This window comes from Apaloderma vittatum, unplaced genomic scaffold, assembly GCF_000703405.1.
Source record: "Apaloderma vittatum isolate BGI_N311 unplaced genomic scaffold, ASM70340v1 scaffold3603, whole genome shotgun sequence".
Classification (NCBI taxonomy): Eukaryota; Metazoa; Chordata; class Aves; order Trogoniformes; family Trogonidae; genus Apaloderma; species Apaloderma vittatum.
Genome location: NW_009708455.1, coordinates 42,869 through 54,238, shown reverse-complemented (window position 1 = coordinate 54,238; position 11,370 = coordinate 42,869). Strand labels below are relative to the sequence as shown.

General features: G+C 35.9%; 1 protein-coding gene across 1 annotated transcript in view; it reads left to right on the top strand.

Moving 5' to 3' along the window:
• The window catches only part of PPHLN1 (periphilin 1), a gene marked incomplete at its 3' end in the record, with an annotated part of 34,314 nt that overhangs the window by 3,113 nt on the left and 19,831 nt on the right, over positions 1-11,370 (top strand). The window contains exons 3-4 of the mRNA XM_009866552.1: positions 1,028-1,207; positions 2,144-2,205. Coding sequence (XP_009864854.1) covers positions 1,028-1,207; positions 2,144-2,205 — 242 coding nt within the window. The remainder of the gene's footprint in view (positions 1-1,027; positions 1,208-2,143; positions 2,206-11,370) is intronic.

Here is an 11,370-nt window from a genome sequence, read left to right as displayed (position 1 = left end):
TGAAAAACTCCAGCAATGCGGGGTTTGTTTGGGGGGGGGTGGTTTACCTTTCCCGTTTTCAAGGGAGGTTTTCCCCTGTCTTCTAAACCAAGACAGGTTTGTACTACTGTTAAAAAAACCCCCACTAGTTTCAGTGTTTTTCCCCCTGTCCAAACTGTGTATGCTAAATCAAGTCTCTGCATTTACAGCTTGTGTTTGTAAGGCCCACAGAAAAATATTTTGCTAAAGGAAGCAGACTTAAAATACAGGGTCTTGCATCCATGTTTTCGTTTGCTTTTTATTTACAGTTGACTTGTATAATACTTGGTTCCAGAAAATGGAATTTATCTCTCTTGCAGCTGTGCAATTTGTGCTTAATAAACCAAGGATTTCTTTGATTGGTAAATGGTATATGACATTGTATTTGAAGGAAATCCAATAAATTCATTTTGCATTCTACCTAAAAATCTATCCAAAACTTCTATTAAAAGAAAAACTGAGTGTTAAAACTGTCACTTGAATCCTCAGATCACGTTCTGCATTGTATTAAAAAGGGTTTTATCTGTTCAGATTATGAAGCAAGGACTGTCTTTACTGTAATCTGTGTAGAATATTATTGACATTAAGAAAATTGATAGTATTTTCAAAAGGCCTCTTTGTTTCGCAGGCATTACAGGTGTAACTTCCCTTATTGCATTCCTAAGTTAATGTTAAAGTCCCTGAGAAATATGTATAGCTAATGCTTAAGAAAGGAAAGTAGCTAATGCTTAGAAAGTAGCTAATGCTACTGCTTTAAACTTTCAAAATTTTCCCTCTATAATTAAATTAGTAACGCCTAAGGATTGCATCTGAATGGTGTGCAATTAGATTTAATAAGTTACTCTACCATCAGACTGACATGATTTCCAATGTTTGTTCTTCCCCTGTGCTATTTCAGCTTTAAGATTATTATAGTCCCATATTTGGAAATAACTCTTTGTTTTTACTTTTGTGCATTTGCTACAGATTTCCAGCTGTTAAAAGCAATATGATTATGTTTGTGGTTTAGGATGATTATCATAGAGCTGTAAACATTGTGCCCAAGAAACCACCACTGCTTGAAAGACCTGGGGAGGGTAATTACAGTCGATACGATGATTACGGTCACACTGAGTACAGAGACTACGAAGAAGGTCGCAGTTTTGCCCATGACCGAAGAAGTGGCCCCCCACACCGAGGTGTACGTAAGGTGATACTTCTCACATGTTTACAATGTTTATCTTCTCATTAATGCTTGAATACTGAACAATTAAAATATTATTTCAGACAGACCATTGATGTTACTGCACTTCTCATAAATTGAAGTATAATGAATAGAAAAAAAAATGGGGTTTGATACTTGGTTCTTTTTTGCAGTTACTGTGCTTCTAAGACACTTTTGATTATACAGTAATACCTGTTAGCTGCTTTTTGTGGTTCCTAGCTACTCTGTTTTCTTGGAAAAGAGCCTTTGTCCAGCATAGTGGAAAGCTCAGAGTCTGAACTAAGAAAAAGAGTGGCCAGATGTCCTCTCCGTATTGCAGCACAAAGTTACCTATATGAATAGAAGAATGATTGCAAAATCTTTCTGTTTAACAAGTCCTTGCACATGCAGCTTGTTGAATGTTGTCAACCTATCCTTCTAATTCACGGTTGTTCAGTTATTTAAATTCCATCATGATGTCGAATGCATTTTTTTCCCAGTTGCTACACTTAAGTACAAAATTTATGGTTCCTTTGAAATGTCATTACTGTTGCCTCCTCCAACCCAGCTGTTTGAAATTCTGTAATTTCAATGAGGAAGATTTTTGGGGTTTTTTTCCTTTCTTTTTTTTTTTTTTTTGAAGTCAGAGCAGGGCTTGTGTATGTAGTTTGGAAGTTACTGTAGTTTTTGTGTTTTGTACAGCATTGCAAAGTTGCTCTCTTTAGTATCAATAGAGGAAGAAAATAAGAGGAATTAAGTAGAGTGAATAAACTGAAAGGAACCTTGCTGTGAATGACTAACACTTTCTTTTAGCTCATAAAATGTTTTGGTTTTGTGGTAAATTGGTTTTGTGGAAAATAAGTACCGTTTGACAACTAAGTGTACGTGACGTCTGATGTCGAGGTCTATGTCACACAATTGTTTTGCATGTATGTTTTGCAGGATGAATCAGGATACAGATGGCCAAGGGATGATCATCCTATAAGTCGGCAGCCTGAATACAGGTATTTCATAAGACTTTACAGTAGTGCCATGCACAGACTGGGGCTGTGTAGGGCATTTTTCTTCATTAATCAAAACAGTTTGTAGAGCAGAGCAGTGAAATGACAGGGATATGGAAAACGACGTGTGTCAAAGTAAAAGATGGTAGTGGAAAACTGGTTTCTACTTGTATGGTTTGAAATACAAATCAGATAAATGATACAACGTGAAAGCCTCTGTTTTAGTATTTGTTCAGTAGGGATCAGTAGGGTGTTCAGCTGGGACTGTAATTTAATTTACTGCATCTCCTTAATCAGTCATGCTTTTCAGATGACTTCAGAGAATTCTTTGGTCTAATACTTGCTTTTGTAGCTGCAGTAACTTGGGGCCACAACACGGTGGAACGATACCTGTGCCATTTCAAAGTTGGTGTGGTGGATAATGAATGGAATTACGAAATTCATCACAGTCTCGTTCTGACCTCCCTCTTTTCTCAGCTGGACTGATGAGTAACTGTTGCCATGATAAATTATATTCATTTCTGTGAGCGTTTTGTAGTCTGTACCTCATGTTCCTGTCTATGAAATGTCAGGAGTAGTATTAAAGAGTAGGGTGGTAACATAGATATGCCTGCAATGATGTTTGACGTGGAATTATTTGATATGCTAAATAATATTTGATATGGTAAATTGAGTGTAGTGCAGGATAGTGCTACACTCAATTTATAGACAAGGATGAAACCCACCTTAAATACTCAGACAAGAATTACTGTTAGTATAACTATCTAATCTAAGAATGTCATCTCACGGCTGTACTTCGTGCCACGTGCTGTGTTTGCACTTCTCGGGGTGTCTGCTCTTACACCAGGCCCGTATTTCTATGTACTGCATCATGATGTTAGATAGAACAGAATGATTACTTGTTTCTGCTATCTATATAAAACGATGGTTGCACCATAAAAAGATCAACAAATTAAGCCAAGTTAGCTATGACTACCCGGTTAATTAGAAAAATTGCTGTTAAGCTTGCACCAAGTTTAAAGATAGATTTCAGGCATGTCAGGAAAAGCTCAGGCAAAGCGAGCCTGCCAAGCTTGCTCAAAGACTCAGTCTTGAGGCCTTGCAAACTCAATATGAAGCTGTTGGTAGCAATGGCAGTACGGTGCTACAGGGCTGCACAGTTGCAGTATATATTTATTCCTTTGAATGGGATGATTTAGACATAGGATAACTAGATTATCACATAAGTTCACCATAAAAGAAATCCTTCATGTACCATAAGGGTCTATGTGTGCTAGACTTCTTTCATAGTTGCATTCTTGGAGCTATAAGCAACAGTAAAGGGGTTTGAAAAGTAGTAAATGTTTTATGGAAACTTGTGTAAAATTATTCTGTCTTTTCCTCCCACTTTATAAGAATCAGAGTTTTTTAAAGGTGAGGAAAAAAACCCAAAAGACTGAAAAGACCATGTTACTGCTAGGCAATTTATTTTACACAGAACAAGAGTGGCACCCAGTGGTCAAAAAGATTGTCTTAAATGCACCCGGATTTCTTCCCATTTAAAATGTGAGGATAAAACATCATATTGTTTTGCTGAAGGTTTTAAAAGCATGTTACGTGATAGGCGATAGTCCCATCTGAGTCTTTATTATATATTTCAGAATATGTAGCTGTTATACAACTGCAGTTATTGTGGAAGAACTTCATAAAGATACTTGGTTCAGCTGAGGATATGGGAATGTATTTGCAATTGAATGAAGCTCCACTGATTTCTTATATAAATATGCATTAGCGTGTCAGAAGTCTGATTGTTCAGAAGAGCACAGGAATAGTTAATAACCTGTAATGTAAAATCCTGTGATCAGACTGCTAAACACTCATAGCATCACATGCTTGTAATAAACTTAATTATAATTATTTGCATATTGCTCACTATCGAGCTAGATAGTGGATCTCAACAGAGGAAATCGAAGTACCAGTACTTGGTGTATACTATCTCTTGTGGTGAAAAGACTAATTACTTTATATTTCAAAGACATTTGCAGTATAAAACATTAGATTTAAGAATGATTATGTGTGAAAATGCTTTCTCTTTGCATATGATGAAAGTGATTTTTGTCTGAGTTTTTCTGGAGTACATATAATTATTTTTTCTTTGAGGTAGTACAAGGAGATTTAAGATTACTTTAACCAGAAATACTTTTTAAAAAATTGTGTGGAACATGACTAAAACATAGTACAAAGATTTGTGAAGCTAAAGACATTCGGAAGGCTTGTAAAGTTCATGAGTTTTTATAGTCAGTATCGTGACTGTAAGTTCTAAAAAGAACAGTGATTTTATTGCTGTAAATCACGAGTTTTCTTGAGTATTTCTAAAAACTCATTCAGCAGCTAAATATATGCTGTTAGAAGTTGTTGTCAATATTTATGTTTAGCATTTCCTCTTAAGCATTCATCATTTACTTTGTCCTGCTTTGATTTTTGGCAGCTTAACTGTCATAAAGTAGTTTCTGACCTCTTTCTATTTTTGTTCCCCCTATCTTTCTTTGAAGTGATGAAAAACATTACTCAAGATTTTCCCAAAGTAAAAGAAGCTACTTATCTGAAATATCACAAATCTTTAAATGATGCAGAATTTGGAAGGGGGGGGTGGGGTGGGGCAAAAGGATCCCGTGTTGAAGAAACCAGCTATTAGGGTTTTTTTTGTTGCTCTTATTTCTTTAGTAGTTTTTTTTTTTTTTTTAAAAGCTTCTTGCCTTTTCCTTGGAAATAAGGAATGTTGCTTGTTTAGCAGTTGCGTAACTGTGGCTTGGGCTTTGACGTCTCTGCTGACCAGTAGCAGTTCTCTGTGAGTGGTAAAAGAATTGTTGAGGTTCCACCACTTGGCTTAGCTGTCTTTCTTTTCTTGCTTTCTTTATATGCATTTATACTTAGGTTCCAAGCAGCTGTCACTTGCCAGTAGTTTACTATTGAGTGGAACATTCCTGATCCTTCTGCTCTTTTCTGGACCACTCAGCTGTTGAGAATTATTAGCCCTGTTTCATACTATGTGCAGTGAGCAGCGCTCATCCTGGCCATGAGTTCTTTATGGTAATATATTCTGTATGTAGAAAATAAAATAATTTCGAGGATGTTCTGGGCATAGATTTCAAAATGAGTTTCCAACCCTTTTTCTCTTGTTTTGACCTAAGGGATTCTTGCTGAATTTCTGAACTCCAGGAACTGTTGTAAATTTTGTAGCCATGTAGTCATAGCTCGGCTTGAAGTGTCCCTTTGATTCAAGTCTAGTTGGCATGTAAAAAGAATTGTACATCAAAGCAGCATCTCCTAGTTTGGAGAACAGAGAATTTTCTGATAGTTTTAATGCCTTGGTTGCTGGTGCTGTGAGAATTGCAAATCTTGGAAATTATGAGAAGAGATCAAATAATACATGACTTCTTTGTACATTTATCTTTTACTGATGTTGATCACTTCTGAGGCTGTGCTACTACTTGTCGTTAGTGATATATCAAACTCATTTATTCAAAGCACTTGAATTATTTTTTGCACGTAATTTTATGAAAAATTGCAGGGAACTATGCTGTTGAAGAACTTCAATTTTATGGTACTTCTTTATGGGCCTCATAGCAATGGATTTTTCATACAAATTCATTTTTGTAAAATCAGGTGAGCTTTTCAGTGTGAAATGCTTTAGAAGATTGTTAGCTGCTGTTTGCTTTAGTCATACCAAAATTTAATCCTTTTGAGTACATAGAGCATTACTTCATTTTTTTTTTCAGCCAAACTGAGTTAATAAGATGTGAAATATGCGAAACTTGGCAACTTAAGATGGGTAAGACTCATCTTCAAAGAGAAATTGCAAAATGACGCACTTGTAAATCCCAGGTATATGTGCATTAAATTTGATCCTTAAAATTATCTGAGGTCCAGATTTTTGTAAAATAAGGATTGCCATAGTTGTAGACGAAGTGCTCTGCATCAGTAGTAATGTTGGTTCATGCATGGACTCCTGAGAAGAGTCTCATGTAGGACATTTTCAGTATCCCCTCGCAAGTTGTTGATGCAAGTTTTCCTTTGTTAGTGAAAGAAACTGCTGCTACTACGTGTGTTGTTTTGTTTATTGATGGTTGTTGGTTTTTTTCCCCATGTCCTATGTGAAATTAGGAAGTAGTTTCAGTCTAGAGTTTAATACTAATGCATTTGTGTATATAAAACAGATCTGCTGATCTGTGGAATGCACAGGAAATATTTTGTCATAAATAGAAATAATAAAGTAATTTTGATGCTAGAAGTAAAAGAAAACTGGCAAAATGTTGACACTTAATTTTAAACAGTTGGTGATCTGTGAACAACTCAGATTTGTCAGTCAGTTCTGTATTTTGTTTTGGAAATCTTTTAAATCAATTGCACATTGCCTTTCCTCTGAAAATTTTACTTGGCTTTCTAACATTAAAATTATGATTACTTCTTTAGGGTGGTAAAGCATAATACACCCTGGCTTTTACAGATGCATAAACCTTCACAGTATTTACTGAAGGCCATGGAGAAGCTTGGTATCCAAGTGGGGGATAGAAACTCAGCACTCCTGGCTTTTCTGATCTCTGCTTGAGCTACCCTTCCCTTTGGTGATTAACCCCTTGCAGGTGTGCTATGTGATGACAGGATATTCTGGAGGAATGGTCTGGAGATTGTACATTACGAAAAATATTGTTCTTTGTCAATAGCGGTTGTTTCAAACCAAAACCATTGATGAGAGAGTCTCCAGATAGACGATAAGTGTCACTGACTCTTCTCTCAGTACAGAAGGATTTCATATTGAGGGTTCAGTTATGTCATAGGTTGAGGCAGTTATCTTTACATGATCACTGTGTAATCACAGTTAAGTTACAGGGGGTAACTTGCTTCTTCTTTTTCCCATTCCCTCTAAGTATTATTTAATGAGTGAAACAGTGAACTCGTTTAAATATTTTATACTCCTTTAAAACAGTGTGTTATATTGTGGGAGGTATTTAGGCTTTCGATTTCAACTTTCTTGTAATGTAAACTGATCTTTGTCTTGCTTATAGAAGAGAAACTTAGCCAAAGGGATTTATGAGATGGTGCTAAAAATGTACATAAGTCTGCTGTTCTGTTGCAATATTTGACAGGTCTTAAGGGACACTGTACAAGAACCTTATTCTTTATTAGAAAATGTGTGGAGGGAAACAAATATGGCAGTCACCCAGGGAAAATGGTTTTGCTTTTGACAGAGATCGATAAGCAGTGTTCTAATCATATTCATTAGCACGTGCCTTTTTCTTGTAATAAATAAATAAAATCTCTGCCAGATCATTGAGCCTCTCAGGTATTCACACCAACTACTAGAGGAACTTGTTTATTCATATATGGAATTACCGTTTCCTTATAATAGGTTATTGTGGTAGATTCATTATACTTGTCTACAATTCCAGGCAAGGACTTGTCTGTTCAAATCTTTAGTTCAGAAGACCCATTGTATTAGGCTGCTGGCTGAATTAGTTTACCTTGGCTTATAATGTTTTGGGTGGCATAGAGGGGAGTTAGAACTTTTTGGAACAAGATAATAGGCAATAGATAACTTAAAAGTAAATTCTGGTTTACACTAAATGTTAAATGACTGTATTACACTTTGTCGTATGCCACAGTCTTGTTGACGCAGTAATTGTTACACTTTTTTGAGGGCTTGTTTCTGTTCTGCTGCCACTTTAGCTATTCTGTGCTTGGGACAACTAATTCGTCTGCAAAATGAGTTTTGTATTTTATAATTTGCTTTTTTTTTTTATTACTTGGCCAAAAGTTTATTGTCTTACAAATGCTTTGGCTTCCTAGGAACCATGTTTTTTTGTTTTGAAAGGATTTTAAGACCTCGCATCTTCTCATGTAGATACCACTTAATATTTTGAGACTGCCCTGTACAGAAGGCTGTGCATGATTAAAAACTGTTCAGAACTGTCCACTATTGCAGGTCAATGCGATTGAAAGTCAAAAAAGTTTCAATTCAGGCGAGTCTGGGTTTGTTGCTGGGATGTGTCTCTTTCATGTGTTTAAGATCCAGAGACTTAAAACTCTACGTATGAACATTGACTGTTTTCTTAATAGGAATGTTCTGTCAAACCGAGTTTCTGCTGTTACTTGTTTTAGTAGGGCCTGCTTTGTTTATATCTAGAATTATACTAGAAGCTTCATTCAAAGCAAGACTTCTCTTACTCCTCTTCTGAAATGTTTGTCACTTGAGAGAATGGAGGAGAAAAGGAGAGACTGGCAGAGAGACTTTCTGTTGTAGAATTTTTTTGTCCCCAACCTATGATGTAAAAACATGAGGAGGAGGTAAAAATTCCCCTTATTTTCACAGAAAAAAAAATTTCAGCTGGAATTTTTTGCATGTTTCCTGTAATTGTGGGGTTATTCTGTAAGGCGAATGTTGTTTTCACTGACAGCTAGTTGTAGTTGTTGAGTGATTGCTTTTCATTTTAAAATATTTTTGTTTGCATAACGATTGACCAGGATCTTTATTGAAGGCCTATATTCTTTTATTTCTTCGTAGAATTTCTCATTGCAATTCTAAAACCAAATTGCTTTCAAAAATTGCTTACTGCTAATTCTTTTCCTTTTAGAGATCCTTGTAGAACTGATTTAATTGCTTAGGCAGCTTCCATCTCAGGTTGAGAGGATGTAGTTTAAATTTCAAAGTCAGAATATGCACTTTATTGATAATTTGATTACTTTTTTTCTTAAAAGCTCATCAGAAGAAATTACTGAGGTCAGTGCCAATACTCCTGCCACTCAGCCAGGACCCTGGAACCTCCTGCATGAGTCTGAGCTGTGATTTTATTTTTTTTTTTAATATATATTTTTTTTTCCTTTTTTTTTTTAGGGTTTGTTTTTTTATTCCTAGCTGATGGGAGACTCCTTTGACTGTTGTTAGCTACAGAGGATTCTGACTGTTCTGTTTCACTTCAGAATAGTGTCATGGAAGCTTTGTTTTTTCTAATCAAAACATTTCAAAGTTTCTCATATGTTGGGATTGTCAAAATATCAGAACTTCCTGCTACCTGATTTATTTTTCTTTCCCCACTGAGCTTGTAAATATACAGCCTCATGCAGTAGAGCTTACCCTTTATATGAAAGATAGAATGATTCTAAATCTTGGTTTTAACTGCTGCTGAGAGCCATAAGAGAAAACTGGGTAAGCTTGTTTTTGCAAAGCATAATTACAGATAGGTAGTTTCAGTCTGATTCTGTGTGGGGCATTTCTTATACTTTGGTCTTCTGAAATATTTTGGTTACATTTAAATATGTTCTCTGTGTTGCGACTCTAAAGGACTGACAACGTGTTCTTTGGACTAAGGACAGGTAGGTATAATATTCTTGAAGAACTTCTTGATGTTCTTAAAAACCCTGCCTGAATTATTGTTGAATAAGGAACAGCTAGGTGATAAATTGACTTGTAAACATTTATTTGACGACAGTTACAGTAAACACACCAAATTTGGTAACAAAAAACCCTAGAAGTTCTCATCATGGGAGTTCTCAACTGCAGTTCTCAACTGCAGTGCTTATTCAGCTTGCTTTTATCCCAAAGCTGTGTTTTGTTTTAAAGATCTATGCGGTTTTGTGTGCACAACAGTTTCCCACTGCAGCTTTTGTAAGGTTGTAAATTGTCATATGAAATTGGTGTCATCATTTTTTTTTTTATGCATGAGAACTGTTTACTGCAGCTGTTAGTATATTATGTTTCACACATAAGGAGAAAGTCAGTAGTGTGAGCAAACTCAGTTAAATTTTGTAATAACATTGATTTGTTCCTTTAAGTCACATTTTGGGAAAATGATTTTGTTTTTTCTTATCAATGATGTTTACATAAGAACATCTTCTGTTTACAATGTATGATAAGGCAACATGCCTGAAGATAAGATTATGTACCTTTACACTGTAAGGTCTTGGCTAACACCTCACTTTAAAGAAGACTTTAAAAAGCAAGCTCATCTTGGCCAGTTTTGTAGCATTATAATCAGGTGGTAGATGGTATCGAACTATCAAGTTAATGCTGTATTGGGAAATAATAAAGCAAACTCCTGTGGGTAGCACTTGATTATTCTGGAAAGGTTTCCTAACAAATACATTGAAAAACAAGTAAGTACGACGAGACAGTTGAGAAGGGAGTCTCCCTTCGAGTCCAGACAACTACCGTTAAGATGACATCTAACTAAATCATCTCAACAACCAACCAATGAATTGGTTTAATGAATGTAGTCATGGCTTTCTCAGGATGGGGAATATTGTCACAGAGGGCTTGCACATAATTTCCCTTAGGAGGATAAATTCTTTGTCTGTTAGGTTCCAAGAACTTGTTTGTTATATTTTGAATGTACTAAATATTTCAGGGAATTTAATTCCCACTGAGGGAGGATGGGAATACTAGGATGCAGTAGAAGAGAGGAAAAAGTTTGGTGTTTTTGACAGTATAGGCATCCTTTTGTTAAGCCTATTGTTACAAAGAGAAGATTTTTGATGTGCTGTTTGCTTCTGGTGTTATGGAACCGTGGAATACGTTGGGCTGGAAGGGACCTTTATAGGTCATCTAGTCCAACCCCGCTGCAGTGAGCAGGGACATCTTTAACTAGATCAGGTGCTCAGAGCCCCATCAAGCCTGACCTGGGTGTGTCTGAGTGTGTTATGACCTACATCTGAGGAAAAATTCATCAGTAAAGCACTTCTATTATTTTGTGCTGTTGGTATTATTTTTAAAAGGTGATGCTGTTTTTGCAAGCTAACATTGTTCTCAATATTGATGTTTATTTGTGCTATATGTTTTACATAACCATACAAGGTTCTTTCCTTTGTACACGAATCTTTGTAGTATTAGTCTGTGAGTTAATAACAAATGGTTTTGTTTAAGTGGAACTGAAGGTTGACTTCATGACATGCAACAGTGTTGTGTCAGCCAGCTGTGGGAATGCCTTTCTCTTTTGAAATCTGACTTCTAACAGTTGTGTGTTAAGTGAAGTCCTAACTTACCTACTCTAGTATGCCTAATTATTTTTGGAAATTAGGCTTGAGTGTGTGTGTATGCACTGTGGAAGTAGAATAGGAAAAGTATTTTAATGTGTTGACTTTATAGAATCATAGAATGCTTTAGGTTGGACGGAGCTTCTACAGGTCATCTAGTCT